Source organism: Anopheles ziemanni, chromosome X (assembly GCF_943734765.1).
Source record: "Anopheles ziemanni chromosome X, idAnoZiCoDA_A2_x.2, whole genome shotgun sequence".
NCBI lineage: Eukaryota > Metazoa > Arthropoda > Insecta > Diptera > Culicidae > Anopheles > Anopheles ziemanni.
The window spans coordinates 9,453,940-9,474,803 of NC_080707.1; the positions used below are offsets into that span (position 1 = coordinate 9,453,940).

Genomic DNA, 20,864 nt, shown 5'->3' on the forward strand with positions numbered 1-20,864 from the left:
TTCTCGAAGAAGTACAACCGAAATTGTTGCAAAAACAATATTGTGCTTTTTAATAATAAGCCAATAATATAACACTTGTAAATTCAAAAGAAATAACTGCACAACCAGCTTACCATCAATATGGTGCACTTTTGTGTGTCATGTTGTATCGTTCAACTACAATACATTCATTCATTAATTCATACAAAATATTTCACTGTATTGTCAATCATTCGGGTTCTTTTCGTTACACCCATTCGCGAGCAATTTTTATAAGTGAAAGTGCTAAGTTACAATCATAAAACGAAAGAAATTGAATTAAAAATCTATTAACGAAAAAAGTCAGCAAAACCATGTCCATGCGCTACTTGCACCACTGTTGTGTTGCCATGTAACGACGTATGGGTCTGATATTTCTTATTCACGTACGCATGTACCTCTGCCTGCCAAGAAAATTAACTTGTACTGCAAATAAAATCCATTCATACAAAAAACCAAATTGTCATAACGAAGAGACCTATCTAGGACTGGCTCCTTCCGCGTACGTGGAGTAAAGGGGAGATAAGGCTAAATGCAGGGTCAGCTTGAACGAAAGTTACGCCAGGGCAAACGTGGTTCGAAACCTTTAGAGAGTAAATTTTATTTATTAGGAGGATGTCAACATTTTTATCTGAATACTCTGATGCTGCTAGTTCATTATTGTTATCAATTACTTTCACGATGATCTTTATTTTCGCAACAAAAAAGAAAATTGAAATTGGATTTTTTTTAAATACAAAATAAATATTTTTCCCCTTGGAATATCAAATCTAACCAGCATTTTTGTATAAACAGAACATTCGAATTCAACTTTTTTTTTGCAATCCCGCATAGTATACCTCTAATCCATATGGAGAGACAAAAAAGTTTGACATCCTACTAATTAATAACATTTAAAGTAACTCACGATTTCGGTGCAAAACATTTCTTTTAAATGCACATGTTTGACAGCACTTTTGGGGCATGACGATTTGAAGATTAATTGAGCTACAGAGTAATAGATTGATTGTATCAAATCAAATGAACAGTTACATTACCTAATATAGTACATACAAATCTTAAGGGAGGAAAATAATTATCAAAAAAACACATTTCACTACCATATGTTTAGCTAATGCCTCAAAAACCAAAATAATCTGTTAGTTGAACTATACTTCTCACGCTGCTATTATGCGCAACAACATCGAAGGCTTCTTCTCCGTACGTGTTTCAATGATAACTATTTTTTAAGTAAACTACACTCCATCCGTTTCCAATCCAGCCGTTGGCTATTTGAAAATCCCGTTAAGCGTTAGCGGAAATTAGGGGCGAATTCGTACGCACGTATGCATCAGGTGCTCATAGAACACGATCGTCCATCCCTCTCCCCGCAGCCTACGCGACACACGGTACGCGAACGAAGGTGCACGGTTGCGTGAAAAATAGGTAGGAGAGAAGGAGGGCTAAATAGATAACAGTGATGGCCTTCCGGCCGCCCTTGGTTCTCAGCAGATGATGACATCCTTGTCGCACTGCTGCAGCGTCTTGCGGCCCGCCGACGTAAGGCTGCCAGTTCCAGCCATACTTCCAACGGTGGTGGTTTCGTTGCATTTCAAGCCGCACAACGCTGCGGCCGTGACCGTCGTTCGACAGCTTGGAGCCGACATTTCACCGGATGCACTACGGGTAGTTTCGGTTGTCGGCTCGAGTCGCTCGGTAATTTGGGATACGGATGCTTTAACTACTGTGGCGCTAGCTGTACATTGGATCTCGCCTTGAATAGCGTTGGTGGCACCATGCGCTGTCGTCGACGCTATCATAGACGCTATCGCCGATGATGTGGCGATTGTGGCGTTGACGGCAGATGGCTGCTGCTGCTGCTGATGCGACTGGAACATATGCAGAAAGCTTTTCACACTGGACGGCGCATTATGGCGAACGATTGAGCTATTGCCAGTACAACCATTACTGCTGTTGTTTCTGCCAGCACTGCCCGTACCAATGGTGGTGCTAAGGATACCATTCACTTGCGAGGGGTTGCTAGACATGCCTACGTAAATGCTGTTACTATGCTGGTTACTGTATCCGTTCAGATTAGATGGCGTATGGGGCTGATGGTGGTGCAGGATCGCCGAATGGTTTATAGTACTCGAATGTATATGATGCAGATGGTGATGATGGTGATGAATATGGTGCGCATAATGGTGCCCACTCCCACTATGGTGGTGACTATGATGTTCGCTCAGCTGTTCGGTCGGCATCGCTTTACGACTGACTTTCGGAGTGGTTGGGGCGTCGGGAAATAATGAGCAGGTGGTACCATTAGGGGAAGCGCTACTGCTTCCATTGCCCACCACCATGACATTTTCCTTGTTATCATCGCTGGCCACCATGACCTCACTGCTTCCCTCTTTGCAAGTGTTTCCACCGAGCGACACAACTTCAACGGTGGGCTTAATCTCTTGTTCGGTGCCATCCTCAAGTACACTTCCCTTCCGCAACTTGTACTCTTCGGCATCACTACTGCCTCTTCGACATCGTTCCGACGATTGTTCCTCCACTGCATCGGTCGTTGTACAATTCGGCAACCGAGTGCCTTCATGGCACACCTTCTCATCGAGTTTCAGCGATGTTGGTTTATGGCATCCTATTGAGTTGCAATCGTTACTCGAAACGTTGTGACCCTTCTCTGCATCCTCCGCGCCTGCCAAGCACCCCTGCTGGGCTCCATTTTGATCCGACGAAACTGCATGCAGGAGCTGAGCAGCTAACATTTCCTCACTCAAGTTGACCGCATCTTCGTGCAGCCAACGATGCGCAAGGCATTCATCCACCGTCAACCGCTCCCTAGAATGAAAAGCAATGTTACATGCATATCTATCGCAGGAATTGTAATGCGCACACCACCTACCTCGGTTTAATTCGTAGTGTGCTCTTGATAAAATCGATCGCATCGCTCGAAATGCCCGTGAACAGATCGTCAGGGAAGGTGAGCGAGCACTTGGTCACGTTCAGGAACGTTTCCTGTTTGCTCTCGCCACCGAACGGCGACAAACCGGTCAGCAGGACGTAGGCCACTACGCCGATCGACCAGATGTCCGTCTGCAGGGACAGCGGATCGTAATGCAGTACCTCCGGTGCGACGTAGTCAGGCGTACCGATGATTTCATAGATCTTGTTCTTATCACCGATGAACCGCGCGATACCGAAGTCGCACAGTTTGAGACCGTCTACGATATGCGACGGGGAAAAGAAAGAGGTAGAAAACATAAATGGATACATTGCTAGGAAAATCCCACAGGCGGGAAGACAAAATTGCATCGCCGTCAACTAACCGTCCACGTCCTTCCCAGCCAGCAGGATGTTCTGCGGTTTCAGGTCAAGGTGTGCGATCGACTTGTTGTGCATGTGCTGCAAGGCGCGTAGAATTTCGCGCATGCAAACGCGTGTTTTTTGCTCCGACAGATGACCATGGTCATCGATGAGTGTTTGCAGTTCGCCACCAGTAGCACTAAAACGGAAACGTAATATTAATAAGCATATAATTTTTACGTTAACTTTTCTAAGCAGTCTACTTACAGCTCCAGGATGAGCGCTATTTCAGCCCGAGTCTCGTGCACAGCCTGTAGCTTCACCACATGATTCGAATCTGCGCACAACATCAATACCGCTATTTCATGATTAATTTCATTTAGACAGCACTGGCCCCGCCTGCGCCGACGTAAGAATTTGGCCGCGTAGCTAACTCCTGATTGCTTTGATACCGCGCTCCGGACGATGCCATACATTCCTCTGCAAATAAATGAATAAAACACACGTTTAATTACTTGTACAAATTATAGTATGTTTGTAGTTTAATCAGGTTGATTCTGGTAGAGGATGTCAACCGAAAGAAGTAAGTGTTCAATGCGACACCTGACTATATTTTGATAAATTTCCATTTGTCAAGACTATTTTTAGAATATAAAATTTATGATTTGATAATCCAAATATAAATTTGGCATATTTTTAATTTTGGAACAAGGAACAGGAATAGTAAAGTGTAAAAAATGCACTGTACAATCACAGCGGTTGGTCAAAATAAAACAAAAAAAGCAGATTGGGGCAGCATTACTCAAGCGATATCCAACCCGACGGGAAGCTTATCTCAACTTCGATATTTTTCACTCATTTTCGCATCCGTGTAAATTCCCCATTTGGAAACGCGATAGGCGAATTCCGAAAAGTACAAGCGACAGGTTGATGACAGGACGGCATTCGATTATTGTCCCAAATGCATGACGAACCGACCAGTTACTGCAGCAGAGAGACGCAGGTCGCAGGCCGTCGATAACAACGCCTCGACGCTAATCGTAGACGGCTGATTCGCAAGATTACTCAAAGTAATGGCAGCCATTTCTGAAGCGATTGAACAAAGCGGCAAATTGTGTAAATACACCGATGTATAAGTAACATCAAACAAAAACAAAGTTTTTCCCGGTTGAAGAGCCAATCAAATAAGGAAACTGATCGTCCGATCAAAGAAATTCGCATAGAATCTGTCGTGTGGTCTCCCCACGAAATATTCTGATAGAATAAAAATTCAGATATGGAAGAAAAGTAAGGTTAAAAGCCTAATTATATATTTTTTTATTCTTATCGGGGAGAAATTGCTAAGAATAACACTGCTTTTTCACTCTCTCAACGATTGTAACATAACATCCGACCAAAAGCCTTTATTAAACAAAATATTTAATTGAATAAAATATAGTTTTTATGTTTGATGTTTATGTTTAAAAGAACTTCTTTTTAAGATTGTTTTTTTACTTACTAGAAATACTAGAGTATTTTGTTGTGCCTTGCAACCGCCTTTTCATCACGATAATTATTTATTTCAGTTTCAGTGGTTTGATCATATTTTTTTTACAAAGTATTGCACTACAGATATAGCATTTTATACTAAAAATAGGAGAAGAATGTTTAAGTTTTTTTTATCTTCTTCTCTAAACCCGATAACGATACGAAATTTTACAGGCTATTTGCCGTACTTTTTCTCCTCTTTCTACTTCTACAAATTTTCTTGTTTTTTAAGCTTTTTTTAAGCTAAGTAGTAAAAAAAATACAATAATAACGCAAACGAATAATACAAAATCATTTTTTTACTATTTGTATGGTGTCCAATTAAAAATTCGTAACTTTTTTTTTTCTCAAATGAATTTTTTTAACATCTTTTTCGGATCGTGTCGTTAGCGAAGAAGAAGACATTTGCCTGTTAGAAAAATGTTAGAAAAAATAAAATTATAACTTGATCATGACATCAAGTAACCAGTAAGCTAAGAATATCATATCAAGAAACAATATTCAGCAATTTATAACACTAAGAAAGAAACATCGAACGGTGAGCCTGCCTCACTTAGGTTTTCAATGACACCGCGTGCCATAACGTGAATGGTACAAACGGCCATTTTTCAATCAACAGTTAAAGCGCGACACTTAGTGTTTTATTTTGACAACATATGGCACATCCGACCGCGGTGCTTCCAGTCGAGGGTAGTTAGAACATTCCACACAAACGCGTGCTGGCAAGGTTGGACAATAAATCGTTCCCTTCAGCCCCCACGCGCCTAGCGCAACTTTATTTTTTCGAGAAATATCCCGTTAGGGTGGGAACACGCATGTAAAAGTGGTCGGTTGGCGGTGGATCGGTTCGGAAGGCACATGCACATACACATACCCGGACGTAAGACGTGCGCAACGTCCGGTAGAGTTGAAATTCTCCACTTCTTTTCGCCGAGTGGCAACTGTCAGTGCCGAGGAGGAAGCTGCCAGACGAACCGAACTGCCTTGAACGCACGTGCTTGATTCTAATGCAATTAATTACATGTACAGCTTTTGGAAGCATTCGATACAGCTACGGATGAACCGAGTGTGATTTAGAATATAAAAATAAAACATATTAAATTCCGCATAGCAACATGTTGTTAATAATACTCCACCGCGGGCGGTAAAAACGTACACAAATTCGTTGAGAATTTCGTAGGGAGCATGTGTGTCCCCCCAAAACAGGGTTATTTCAGGTGCAAATCGCGGTTTGTCGCGTGGAACCACCCCCAAAAATTCCTGCCCGATGAAGCATCATTAGGCGGGCGGGTATTTTATAACGTTCGGAAATGCAAAAGGAAAACAAATTTGCCCCCGGTCGGGGCACGATGCCAACATATTTGGATCAAGAAACATATATACATCAACGCAAACGTGAATTGTGACTCACTGCCTAACCATGCGGTATTTTCATACCACGACAGGGCGGAGACGGTGTTTATGAAATATGGCAAGGAAAGATCAAAACAGAACAATATTACAATAAATGTATACAATAATTCGTAAAAAATAATAGCCAGTTAGCTAAGCATCGAACAAATCAAATAGAAAAAAATAAATAATCCAATATTCTTACTCGCACAAACAATTTAGAGGCTCAAGGGCGTTGTCAAAAACGTACAAGTGTGTCACACATGTGTTCAGATAAACCTTTACGGTCTACTAAAAACTTCACTTTGCGTAAATAAATAGTTCCCCTGTGGAAACATTTTACAACTTATCCGTAATATGGACCCACGCAGGAAATAACTCAAACAAGACCCTTCAAGCTCTGTCATATACTGTCTGGATACTCTGGCTTCCTCGGTAGGTATAATTATTACAGTACTCATATGCTTGTCCCCTTTTTTCGACGAATGCAATTGTATGCTGAAACACACAGCGTCAGCAAACGATTCGACGACACTTAGGTGTTAACATTATGATTAAACAAATGGCACCAGCAGTCACACATACACACACTAACCAGCCCCACATGCGTACGAACGATGGCGGCAGATGTCCGTCCGGTCGTCGCGTTGGCCTTAACCTTCCAAAAACATCTTCATAGGCCGCGGCATAACTCGCGGCGCAAACATTGACTCTTGTTTGCATAGACCAGTGACCTTAACGAGACGGTTGCTTTTTTTTTTTTTGCTCACTCGCCCGCTGTTTGTTTTAGTTTATTTATCTTTTTATCCGCTTTTTATTACTCACACATTTTAGTAACTCTTCCGCGCTCGACACATGAGGAAGCAGTTTCGTTTGCCCGGAGGAAGCGGTTTGCTGAAGAGTCCCCCCGGGGCTTGACCAACCTAATTCGGGCTCGACGGATGTCGCCCCGGGGCGGAGGGGACGCGGAAAAGCAACTTTGTAGAGCTTTTAAAAACGGATCGTTGAAAACCAATCTTTATACACAGATGAATCGTAGACAATTTTGGCTCCAGGCTGATTCGAAAACTGTTTATAAGTCTTTAAAGTTTAAACAGTTATAAGTCTTTAAAGTATATGTAATATTTTTTACTTCTATTTCTTCTTTTCGAAACAAAATTCTGATCACATGACTTCACAATACAAGCAGTGCAACTCAAAACGATGTTTGTCCGAGGTGAAACTGGTTGAAAAATACACTTGTTTTCAGACAGGAAGTAAATTTATTAATGTTAACATGCCGGGAACAAGGGAGAGGTAAAACATATTTTTCTAAAATAGCAACAAAAACATTCAATGTGACAGGAATAGCATCAATATCAATCAGGACATTTCCAGCAAACCATGATTGTGAATTATCGTAATTTTAACCAGCTCATATTTGCAACAAACCATATGTTTGCATAATCCACCGTCACACCGCAGTGCTGATGTGGAATGCTGCCGTTTCTTCTCCACCATTTTCGTTTTTGCACTCAAAAGCAGCCGCATCTGAAGGCCGTACGCGCGCTTAAGAATGCAAAAAGAATACCTTGCGACATAAACGGGATACAAATAGGCACCGACGCCGACAGTCGCCGAGAGAAAGCGCTAAGAATTTCCTGCCAAAGATCAGCCCCTTCGCACGCAAATAGACGGGAGCAGCGAGATGCTGCTGCCGCTGCTAATTCTTCGCTATTGATAGAATAGGAAATGAGGCGTCTGCCGTCTAGCGCACGGCCATTCCATTCCCAGCGGCACGAGAACAAGACGAATTCGTGCATCTGAGTGCGGAACGATTGGGACACGCCGTCGCCGCACGAAGAGTTGCACGCGATTTGGAAACACAGCAAAACACGAAAACGCGGGCAAAGTTGACAATCTGACTATTAGTAACCGGAAGGAATCTGAGCGGTTCGACGAGATGACAAAACGGGGAAATTTCAAACCCCCCGAATTCGGGTAAAACATAAAACATATTATCAGAGTGTTGTACTACATTTTGAATATCGAAAGTTCCCACTATTGACCCTTAGATGAGCGAGCAAGTCGAGTCGAAGAAAAGTGATAATTGTACAACTAAAAATATAAGTGGTAATTTTACAAGATAAAAATGTATTAACGATTGATGAAAATGAAACGAATTAATGATAATTGTACATTTAACCATCAGAGACGAATCGTTCCATTCCTGGGCATTCTGCAGACATTTTCATTGCCCTAAATGTTTCTATACTAAGGACCAAAGTTGGACTTATTATTTATTATTTTTATACAGATTACAGGGCTTCGAATCATATAATGAAACACTTAAGTCAGTTGGTGGAATATTTCAAATCGGTATTGGAATAGTACAAGTCTACTCTGGATGTTTACAACCATATAATGGAATGTTGTATACATTTCCTGAATGTATGCAATTTTTCTCTCAACTATTGCAAACAGAGGAGGAATTTATTGTAAATTATATTGAACTCTACAAATGTCATGTTTGAAACAGTCCGGTTTCGGTCGGTAAAAATTTATCGAAAAGTTCAGTTTTATTCAGTTTTATTGATGGCTTATTATGACTCCACGAAAGAATTGCATACCTCCAAGAAATGTGTGCAACATTCCATTATATGATTGAACTTCCACAAACCGATTCAAGTGTTTCATTATATGAATGCAAACTTCCAGAGCGTGCTTGCCCTATTCCAGTACCGATTTGAAACATTCTACCAACTGATTCAAGCGTTCCTTTTTCCATCGAAACAATGTGTAATCCTTTATACATTCATTTTTGCAGCATATTGAGTCTTGATGTTTTCCAATAGGAATGAAATCATGAAAAAAAAAAATTGTACATATCTCATAACTGATTGAACTACATTGGAAATATCAGGAAAAGAATTTAAAATAAGGAAAATCAATGAAACATTGTAAATTCATCTTATTCTATTGAGCCTTCTTCTTGTTTTAATAAATTCCAATCTATTCTATTGTTGAAATATTATCTTTTTATTAAAGTGCAAATAGCTACCATGCGATATTTTAATTTATCATGACTACACACAGCATTTGCACTGCACGGAGGAAAATACTTTGAATGGGAGACAAAATACGCCTTTATTGGTGGCCCCTAAATCGAAGGCACTTTGAGGCGCACAGAAAGATCAGACGGAATCAAAAGACGAACGAAAACATATTCTACCAAGGCGTCAGAAGGTGAAAATTGCAAATGATTAAGCAATATCAAAGTAAAATACTTTGATTGAAGTATACCAAAGCGAGGGACTATAAATGATGGAATAAAATCGGTCTGTTCCGGTTTAAGGTATTTTCACTCCAAGCCCCCCCTGAAGCCCAAGAGCGCAATTCGATAATAATCTTTGCTTATCGATTGGATAATCTCTCGTTTTTCTTGATAGAAATTCCAGCTCAAACTGAAAACTTACTTTTTAAATTTTGAAAATCTTCTCGACTAATTAAGCGAATACTTTGTCGAATAGTAGCACTGTTTATTATTAACTAGCCTTTCCACAACAGTACGGGGGCGAACAGAGTGACAGACGTTTGTCTGAAGCCCTATGACAAGCGTCGGATTGGAGCATCCGCGTCCAAATCCGGAGGTTATAAAAGATTCGTAAATCGAACTGCGTCAGGGCGGCTCAAAGGACAAGTTCAATACCGGCTTCTTCCGCATTGGCCATCGGTTGATCCGAGCGGCGCAAACGGTGCCATAAAAGCCATAGTTTGTGCGGCAGCAGCGCACAGTAGTCCTTCCGGGTTGTCTTCCGACTCGTTTTAGGACGTAAAGCATTCGGTTAACTTTCCGGCCCGAACAGGCAGGAAGCCTGTCGAAGGTTAGCAAAAACAGAAGAAAAAAAAAAGAGAAAGTACGGCTCTTAGAACGCCTAGACGGCTCTCTGTGAGCCTACGACCGGGGTGTAGATAGATTTACATTGTCTGTCGCCGTATTTCAAACTCTTCTGCCACGCCGACCACACACAAAGGACAATTTATGCGTGGTTATTCATGGCCGATTCTAGCCACGAGGACGGGCGGGCAATCAAGTGGCGCAAAGCAAAAAACTACAGCAAATAATTTTTATTTGAAGGTGCGCACGAACCTGCGTCATTTGTCCGTTGTTTTATCATCAAATCACGGTTAGAAATCGCAAAACGCACCAGCCATGTGATGATATCACTAATACCAATGGCAGTAAGTTAAAGGAGCATGTTTCGCAAACACTACGTGCTAAACCATGAGAAGAGCAAGCAGGTCCAAGGCAAACGGTTGCTTTGTTTATTGCTTAATTTTCGTTTCATTTGCAAACACACGACGATTTTTAAAACACAGAAATTTAAAAAAAAACAAGACACAACACAGCACATTTGTGCTACACCATGGACAAAACACGGCTGCCCGGGATATGGTACAAATCTACATGCAAAAACCTCCACGCGTGGTATTTTTATTATCATCAACAACATTTTCCACAAGTGAACTTTTCTCAGATAATTTTAACTATAATTTCATCTCAACGTGTAAGACTGCCAAGCGTTTTGAGCACAATTTTTTAGTGCCATCTTTTTTGATAAAATTTGTTTATACCGTTTATTAAAAAAATAGACCCTTTCTGTAGAAATATGTTACTGTAGTAGAAAAAGAAAGAAGTGTCAAATGGTTCACAAAAGAAACAAAACATAAAAACTTATCAATTACTTATGTGAGTACACTACCATTAAACCAAACATAAATTTGCTCTCTCAATTTACGATTGTTATTGTATTAAGAAGATTTTGTTTTTCCTTCCAGCGGTATAGCAAAGCAACCGACGTTTTAGCATCAAATTTGATGACACATTCAATTCGCTAGTTCGCATCTTCACAAGAAAAGTAAACAACCCCAGAAACGAGAAGCCAAATCTCGAAAGCTCACCGAGCTACCAACAAGGCAAAACATTTATGGGCAACACTCGAAAACAACCCGGAATCGATACGAAACGTCTTAACATTTTGTTGTACGTAAGGTAGAACGGGGCAATATGAACGATTGACGACAATGGTTTAAAATTATCACCATATTAATGTACTAGGAAGCCTTTAAGTTGTTTTGATTTATACTTCGTTTATTAATTCGTTCCCACGAATGTGAATTGTTTTCGTTGGCCATAAGTCAAAACGTCGATGTTTTACACGCTTGGGGAAGCGCACAACAAATGGCTTTCGGTGCGTATCGCCTCGCTGTACGCTATCGGTGTGTGTGTGTGTGTGTTTTTTTAGCACAGCTCTGGCGCCACGCTAAAGTGGACGCCGATACCTGTCTTATGATGTGACAGAATGCGTATCGTATGAATATTGATGAGCATCAGCCGTGTCGGTCGGCCGATAGAAGCACACAGGCGCCGCCGCCGCCGCCACACACACGGGCGCCGATCGCTTCTGTTTGATGTTGCTGACGCAGCAGCAGCAGCGCGCGGCCGTCGACACCAGAAACGCCGAAGAGCATACAATCCCTCCTTGAACTCACCCCGCCAACCCATCGCCGTCGGATGTGTACAGCGTGCGGGGTTGAGGGTGGAGCGACTCGGAGTTCTGAGCAAATGACAGCGAACAGGTCGCCACAGTTGGCTGTCGCTCGCCAGTCTCCAATGCCGACGGCGACGCCGCTGCTGCAGTTCAGACTGCATTGTGGGCAACTGCCGCTGCGTTGACCCTGATGGACAAAGGTGTACCAACGCGGAGCGGGTTGCAACAAAATGCGGAAGTGCAGTTCGATACGGCGATTCGCGCCCAGCTCGAGAGCCTGCGGGGGGAGGGGGGTCGGCGGCTGTGTGCCAGCTCTCGGCCGTGCGTGGGCTTGGAGCGGTGTACACCTCCGCCCGTGTGTACGCCCTCGATGCAGTGTCAAGTTTCAGACGAACCAGGAACCCAAACCTCACCGGATAGGAAGTTCACCGTTTGAAGAGGTTCCCCGGACAGCAACCGGCCATCACACCGGGCTAAGCCAACTGGGACTGTATTATAAATCCGGCAACGCAGACGCAATCCATCAGCCATGTACCATCATCTACGGAAGCGGGGTCGGGTAAACACACCGTAAATCAGCAGCCCACCAACCGTGCCCGGTGAAAGGTTTTCAAAACATCGCACCGCAAACGCTGGTGATAAGGTTTGGCCGTATCAAGGAGGCGACAGGTTTAGTTTTCTCCACACACGCGGCGCAACGACCTTGGCGTGAACTTGGACCTTTTTTTTCTCTCTCGTTCGTGGCGCTGACAAAAAAACATCTTGGAAAAAATATCATAGAACATCGCAAGATCAACTGTCACTTCGGTTGATCGTTTTTCAAATTTTATACGTTCATCTCTATGTTTATTCTTAATTCACAAATTCAAATTCGTTCCTATTATTTCCTTTACGAATTATTAATATTAGTATTACTATTGCTTATTGTATATTTGTATGGCATAAGCAGCTCTAACAAGTTAGAGGTAACACGAGGCTGTTTGTAGTGGAAACGTGGTTAAAATAATAAAATTTCATAAAATATTCAACGAAACGCAAAGAATAATATATACATAAACCCTTCAAAAAAGTTATAAAGGCGTAATTGGACATCATTCTCCGCTTGTGCTCTCTCGCGTAAAATGGAGAACAAATTTGACATGAGTTTGGAAACTTCAATACTATCGTTTTGCGTGAAGTGGTTAAGCGCTTTGGCAAACACGAAATCCAACTACAATGTTTGGTTTGCGTTCCAAGTCGGATGGGAAACTTTCCATCGCTTTTGCAAAGGAGTAGTAATAAAACAGGTACGTGCTTCAGCAATCTAACCGTTAAAGCTTTTAGTCCCCTTAAACTAATTTGATTCACGAACCAAACGATCGGACGAACGATTGGAGGCGGGCAAAGGAGTGGATGACGCGAAACCGAAACGAAACGCGGCGAAGCATCGACGACCTTAAAAGGGGTGGGGGGAGGGGGGTGGTAGAGAGACAAGACCGTTGGATGAGAATTTATCCATTTTTGGCAGGCTGCGATCTTCGGTGGTAGCACACGACCCGGCAGCGTCGGCTTATATGGCGCCAAGCAAAACACGCACGACACTTTTCGTCAACAAAATTCCATGCCGTTTTGCTGGGCACCGCGTTTAGAGACCGACCCCGGTAGTTTTGCTGGCCAGCCGCCGGAAGTGAACGAAAGGTACCGCAACGGGCAAAGCTCGGAAGAGAACAACCTCGAGCGCGTTCTAAACTCCGCTGCGTGCGAATGAAAGGGAAGGGGCGAGATCTAGAGAGGAAGCAGACAGAGACTCGTAGGTAGTTGCCATTTTACCCAAGCCAGCTTCCTTTTGCCACCTCGTTGTACGGCCGAACGCAGGTCTCCTACATATATCATTTATCGAAACTGAGACTGAGCGAATGACAGTGATGTGACAGCGAATTTCTTTTCACTCAGTCCCACAATCTAAGTGTAAAAGAAAGAGGTGCAAACGGACACAATCGCAATTTGCGCTAACATCTTAGTAGTGCATTAAATACATCTTCCTCTTTCCCTACTTGTATATTACAACTTTATTAATCGAATGTTTAGTTTGAAACCTTCGAAGCAATTGTAACATTTCAACTAGAAGTAGGCAAAAGATACCAAAAATATAGATACTCAATATGCTCGAAGTGTGGTGCCTTGATTTAGTAGAATCTTTTTCATACTAAATACATGTGCATTCAGAAAAAAGTACGAAAAGTCATGATTTAAACATATGCTAAACTGGTCGTTGGAAGTTTTGCTAGGAACTTCTTCCGCAAAGTCGTTAAAGGTATCCAGTGTAGATACTTGGAACAATCCGAAGAGAAACAAACGACATCCTTCTTATTTTGCAAAACGGTATGGGCTTATTTTGAAACTTTACAACAATGTTCTCAGTACGCCTTGAGCGAAAATCAACAGGTTTGATTAACACGCCAGACAATTTATAGGACAAAAACCTAAAAGAAAACATTCAAGGGAAAATATGTAGTTAAAATTAATGAATTTGTAGGAGGCTTTATGATATTGTAAGGTTGAATGATGACACTTCTTCATTGACATGTGGAAGCAAACTCTGACCAACTTTTCTGAGGACCATTCTTAAGGAATAAATCAAAACAAGGCAAGACCATTTGAAAATGACAACAGATATACACAAAAGCTAAGGGTAGTAACTTTAAACTGCAAAACCTTAAGAATGAAAGAACTATAACCAACAACCAAATAAACCGAAACATTTGGTCACAGCTTCCCACCAAATGCCTTTCTAGACTTTTAGAAGCTGCCAAGAAATTGAAATACTTACGATATTGTTTAAAACTTGAAAGAAAGCCTTTACTAAAACCCCAAAACGGTTAAAAGTGGTTCAATCTGTGGGTCCAGAGTGAGTTAGGTATGTATCATCGAACTCCAACCTCCTTCCCTCTCAAGCCAAAAACAAAACAGAAAAACACGCAATGAAACAATAATGGTAGCGAGGGCTCGTTTGACAATGGGGCGTCCCCGGCAGTACAATCTTGCGTTGATGAGTAGTTACATCATGCGTTTTGCGGTAAGTAGCATTCCAGACGGGCGCAAGCCGCCCTTTACCAAACGGACTGCGCCGCACCGAAAGCAAAGGCTGGAAAAACGCTGGGCTTCGTTTTCTGTTTCGATGTTCGTACGCAGTCGCGGCTGTTGAGGGTCCAGAACAACGGTCGGCGCTAGAAATTGTGCTTTACATCTAAAGACGTACGCGGCTACGAAAGTCTTGCGCACTTGCATTTCCAACTCCGTGCACCTCTGGACCAGACCGTGCATCAGCAGGAAATGAATGAAACAACAGCAATGGATTTTCCACAGATCAAAAAAGATGAACAGAAAGCAGCGGCAAACTACCACCCGATCCCGTGCTTGGGCGGCGGCATTCTGCGCATTCAGCGTCTCCCGAGAGAAGCGTTTTTTTTCCACCGTACTGTTGTAGTGGCTGTTTGGAATAGAAAATGGCTGAGAGTTTTCCCAGCCACCAAGAGCACACAGAGTCCCCTTCCGCCCCGGGCGTCACAATTGACTGTGCTCGTACATTTGTCAACGGTATACGAGGCGGCGGCGGCGGGCTCTGTGTGAAAGAATCAACCTGGCTGCGCTGATGTTTAGCCTTTGTAGCCGCACGATGTAGCTGTTCGTACAGGAACGCGTTATGCAGCTCCACAAGCATGGCTTGTGGTGGGGTGGGAGTGCTATTGTGCACTGGCGCAGATGGCTTTGTTTCACCTATCCGTGGGTATGTGGCTGGCTTGGGGTGTTGGATTTCCGATGGGTGGTGAAAGGGGTGCGCAACACCCCAACACAAAACTTATCCCCAACGAAAAAAGCCAGCGGGGCGCGAAAAATCCGACCGATCCTTAATAACAGCAGCTACCGAATGCCAAGACGATGCTGAAACGCGAGTGCGAAGGTACAAAAGCTTGGCACTTTAAGACCGGCATTACAAAAGGGCGAAAACGAAACAGAAACTGAAAGAACGAAAAATTATATTAAAAATTATGGAATATAATAAGCAAGTGGGAACTTAAACGTTTAACTCATTTCATTTGTTATAAATTTACTAAATTCAAGTAAAGAAGTAACTTTGAAAACAACCAAAAACGATCGCAACCACACATCATTTTCGAAACGATATAAAGCTGCAAACTATGATCGACCAAAATAACACTTGCTTTCTCTTGAGCATTATGGTTTTTAAAAACAGTACCACATTTCACATTTTGGAATTTTTTTCTCCTTTAACATATCTTTTGATAGTCAATGTGATCCTTTCATGTACTTCGATTTAATGATCAATAAATATGTCTCAGAGAATTCTTCCTGATTCCTTCCATGTAACATCCACACTCAAGCTTCTTTTAACAGTTGCTTGTTAACTTTTTGGAATTCAGTCAATGAAAACTCTCTATAGCTAGTTTAAAATTAGCATGAAGTACAAATTGTGTCTTGCTGTATAGATATATTTTAATGCTGTCCATTTACGAACGCAGCAGTGAGACTGCTTACAGTATGAGGTAAGGATTCGGCGGCGCGTGCTGCGACCCAATTGGACAATATACTCGAATATCAACGGCACGCTTGTGCACGCATAGAACGGGCAACATTTGGACACACAGCAGACCTGCGTGGCAACCATAATAATGCTCTCTGTTAAGTGTTGTTACCCCTTTTGCCACGTTGCATTTACCAACGCCAGTAGGAAGAGAGCTTGTGCAGTTAAGTACTACGTAAATCTAAACAGAACCCAGCAGCGCCGATGTAAGGCCGTGGTGATAGCGGTGGTGCTGGGGTTCCAGCAGTGTTGTAGGCACTCGGGGTCCCCGTTGCCGAGTGATACCGATACGCCAGCCAGATAGTATTTAACAAGGCCAACAATCTCCTTAAACCAACAAACGTTTGCCAACGACGCAAAACAGTGGACCTACGATAAGCGAACCCGGCGAAGATACTGATAGCGTCGTATCTACAAAGCGACGTACGAGCGTGCGCGACCGATTTCATGATACTTGCTACCATTGTTGGACCCCGAAAAAGTATCAAGGTTTAGTTAAAAATAAAGGAAAACAGCATCAAACGCTATGAACGTGGCATTTCTCGACGTTCTTCAACAACTGAATGAAATGTACACCAATTCCATCATCTTTTTAACCCAACAAGTGGTTTCATTTACATCTGCTTCCCAAAGAGTTTATGAAACGGGTTTCATTTATCGTACGCAATGTTTTCAACAGCCAAACTGTTTGTTTCCAAAATATCGTAGCTTCGTTCTTCGTTCTCTATCGTTTCCAAAAATTATTGTCGTCAACTCAAATGGTTGTATCAGCATCTAAAAGGTGCTGAAAGTGAGAAAAAACATGTTAATAGCTCTCTGCGGTTTGCAACGAAGCGATGTTTTTGTGAGAATATGTCCAAATACAATGAAGAATACCAAGATTGAATTGAGAACATTGCTTTTGATTGTTAAGCTCATTTATACCATTAAGAATGAAAATTATGCCAAATTTATTATTCTGAATTGATCCCTAATCAAGTTTACCTTTGACAAAATAATGCTGATCCCCTCACAGCACATCAAGGTACAAAGGAATTGGAAGACTTGACAGATTTAATTTTCAAAAACAACTTTGATCTATTTACGACCAATAATGATAACAAATGCATTGTTGCAACATTTTTTCCCCACGTGCTCACCGCAAGCAACGTATTCTTATAATTCAAATCGTAAATAGATGTATTTATTATTATTTATTTTTCAGAAGGAAAATAGATGTAAGTATTTGCTAACCATTCTAGGCCTGTTATGACCAGCATCAGCAAATGACCTACAGCGTATACAGTATATACTTAACTTAATTAATCATTTTTAACACAGTACAAGAAGTTTAATGTGGTGGGAAATACAATAGCAATTGACCAGACCCAGCAACTAGATAACCGAAACTGCGCTGTCCTAGTCTGGGCCATGTTTAATTCGGCAGATTAGAGAGAAAATTTCTCGTGTTTTCAAAATGTGGTTAGTAGTGTTAGAAAACACCGATCATGTTTACGTCTTTAAAAACAAGAAGACTTATTTTTTCCTTTAAACGCCTGTAAACGTTGGATGATCAATAATATTTCTAAAACGAAGAAAATGCATGGAAGGGAATAGGCTTTTCATAAACACGAACGATTTGCACAAGTGACACATCAATTTAAGCGCCTCTTTTAATGTTGGCCCAGCCGAGCAATATATTTCCAGTGAGTGGCGCATTTAACTAAAATTGTTTGTATACATTATACATTGTGTCAGAGGCGGATTTACACTCATGGCGGCCCTAAGCGGTAACATGAACGGGACCTCTACCGTAAAAAAATGATAAATATCCTCTTGTTTATATGCTTTTAAACAAAATCAATGTAAGAGTTACTTTTATCCTACAATCAATAAGTTTACTAGCTGACTCCTCGTTCTTAAGGACTAACGAGTTTTATTTAAAATGTTATGCAGCTTTTTCTAATGTATGGGAACATCCAACAGGATATATCAAAAACGCATTGCTTGCATTGAGTTTAAGTTTTTCAATGCATTGTTTTAACCCTATATATATTGGAATACATCAATTCCTTAATTCTGTTGTTTTGATGCAAATGCAGACTTGTTTCCTATTGATACTCTTCAACTCTGATTATGTACCGGGCCATCCTTTCATTATTTCGCTATGGTTCATTGCAATACATTTTATAGGATGCTGCAAAATTATCCATTTTTGACCGGCTATCATTTGTGACCTGATATCATTAATGAAAATTGATTAATTTTATACAATTTTTGTTTAAGTACAAATCTTACGAACTTGACCCTTTGAAGGTTCGGGTCCCCCGCGGACCCTCAGCCCGCGCCCCGTTAAATCCGCCACTGCATTGTGACCACTAACAGAACTGACTTATCGAGATTTAGGTGCTCTTTTCCTTGTAGGCAAGTGTAAACAGTTTTGGGAATCTTTTACATCGGTTTGAATCAAATGTTTATGTCAAGGATGAAAAGGGTTTTTTTGGTTTTCAGCTGTAAGGAGCAATTATGGGACAAATCCGATGAAGGCAATAACTCACTTGGCAATCCAGGACTCCTCTACCTCGTAGACATCCTTAATTTCCTTTGACGTCTTAAGCCTCTGGAGCAACTCCTCGCTCGCGCTCAACCTTCCATCACCCACGTGGAAAAAACCTTCGGGCAGCTGGGACATAGTCGACGGATCCTGCGACGAGTCCTGCGAAGCACACGTGGACGCCTGGCCCACAACACAACCACCTCCCTGGAGCGATGCACCAGCGCGCCACAATCACATCTATCACTTTCCGAAAAGACGTGCCTTGTAGGCACAGAATGACTACAACGATGCTGATTCACAGCATACGCACACACACACACAAACGAGCGACAGAACGCAGGGCACACACTTTTAGCACGACGATGACAATGCTGGTTGATTTCAGTGGTTGATAGAAAGCTGCTGCTGCTATTGAACGCGTAACGCCCGCGTGGTGTTGATTGGATGATTAGCAAAGCCCTTGCCAAGGTGGACACTCGGATGAAGTTTGTGAACGTCAAGTGCTACAGGGCTGTCGTCCCCAACTTACTTCGCACGAGCGAGGAATTTGAATCCATAATTTACGACGACCGCGCTAAGAAGAGTCCATGCTCAGACACGAAACCGAACGCTGGCGCGGCCAGGCAGGCGGGCGGGCAGACGGGCCAGGCTGGGGCTCACACAACACACCACCAGAGTGCTTTTGCTTTTGCCACTGGGAACGCTGGGACGCTGGTTCGGTGGTCCGTTGTTTTAATATGGTGACAGCGAGAATGACGACTGCCCAAAGCTAGCGACGAAATTTGGAGACAAATCAACTGCATCCACTATCGAATCGCGATCCTGTGCACTATTCGTTGTGCATTTGGGTTGGCGCGAGGCGCAAGTATCTGAAAAATCACAGGTCTCACTCTCTCCGTCGCCTTTCTAACACACAACGTCCGCCCGAATGCTGCGGAATGTGCCTATCTCTGGGAAACGATTAATTCCGACTGGACACAGGCAGTTGGGCCCGGTCGCTCGCAGTTGGGCTTCCGATGCTTTGTGCTGCCTCGGTGTGTGTGCAGCTGGGAGCCAAGCAGCGTTCGAGGCAGCAAAAACGAGCTCGATGGCATCGCATCTGCCAATCAGAGCAACGTATGCGACCGTTAGGCTGTTTTAACGCACCAACATAGCTGCCGCTCGCGTCAAATACGCCACAACTTGCACCAACACTCGCCTAGAACAGCTTTGTGAACGGCTGATTTGTATAACTTTTAACCCTACACTACTCACACAATCGTACCTTCGGTAGATTTAGACGAGAGGAACAATGGTAGAAATAAAATTGAGTATGGCGCAACCTAGCATGAAAAGCTTCTAACTGCGTTTTTTAAAAAAACCATTAGTGAACAAAACGTACAGTTCTTGCGAATCATCTGCGCAAACAATAATAAACAACATTAACAATATTATCGATTATATTCAACTATCAATTCTGAAAATGCTAAAAATGCTAGCTGTATATGTAGCGTGTCTTAGAATCGACACATATTTGACCTACAGACTAAAATGTGCTAAACATATTTTTCATTTTACTTTACACCATCTAGTGTTTCATTATTTGGCAAGCTCAAGGTGGGTTCTAAGAGAAAATAATAAAAATATACAACGAAATACGGGGAATCAGTTATTGCTTATTTATTTTCACCAGGAAAGTGGGCATCCACTTTAGTGATGGGTGGTTGGAAAATTTTTAAAGCAAAGATTGAATCTTCCGAAATTCAGTGTGTGCTTTCCTACCGCGTGACTACATTAGGCGTACCATACCAAAAAACTGGTGCGGCCCAGGTGGTAAAAACCGTTTTTTCTCTCTTTCTAGCGCATCATCGGCTCTGGTACGCTGTCACTCGACCGTACCAAGTTTTTGGTATGGTACGCCTAATGTAGTCACGCGGCTACACAACTGTTTGGCCAAAAACATGAAAAGATGGTGAAAATTTACTTTTGACAATGTTGCACGTCTTGT

The 20,864-nt window shown here is 42.2% G+C and overlaps 1 protein-coding gene across 1 annotated transcript; it reads right to left on the reverse strand.

Moving 5' to 3' along the window:
* Positions 1-835: 835 nt before the first annotated feature.
* On the reverse strand, positions 836-19,012 carry LOC131291011 (death-associated protein kinase related-like). The gene is made up of 5 exons (XM_058320202.1): positions 18,879-19,012; positions 3,577-3,789; positions 3,333-3,508; positions 2,909-3,227; positions 836-2,844 (listed from the first exon to the last, which is right to left on the reverse strand). The coding sequence occupies exons 1-5, from the start codon at positions 19,010-19,012 to the stop codon at positions 1,503-1,505; spliced, it is 2,184 nt and encodes a 727-aa protein (XP_058176185.1). The 3' UTR covers positions 836-1,502.
* Between the last annotated feature and the right edge of the window lie 1,852 nt (positions 19,013-20,864).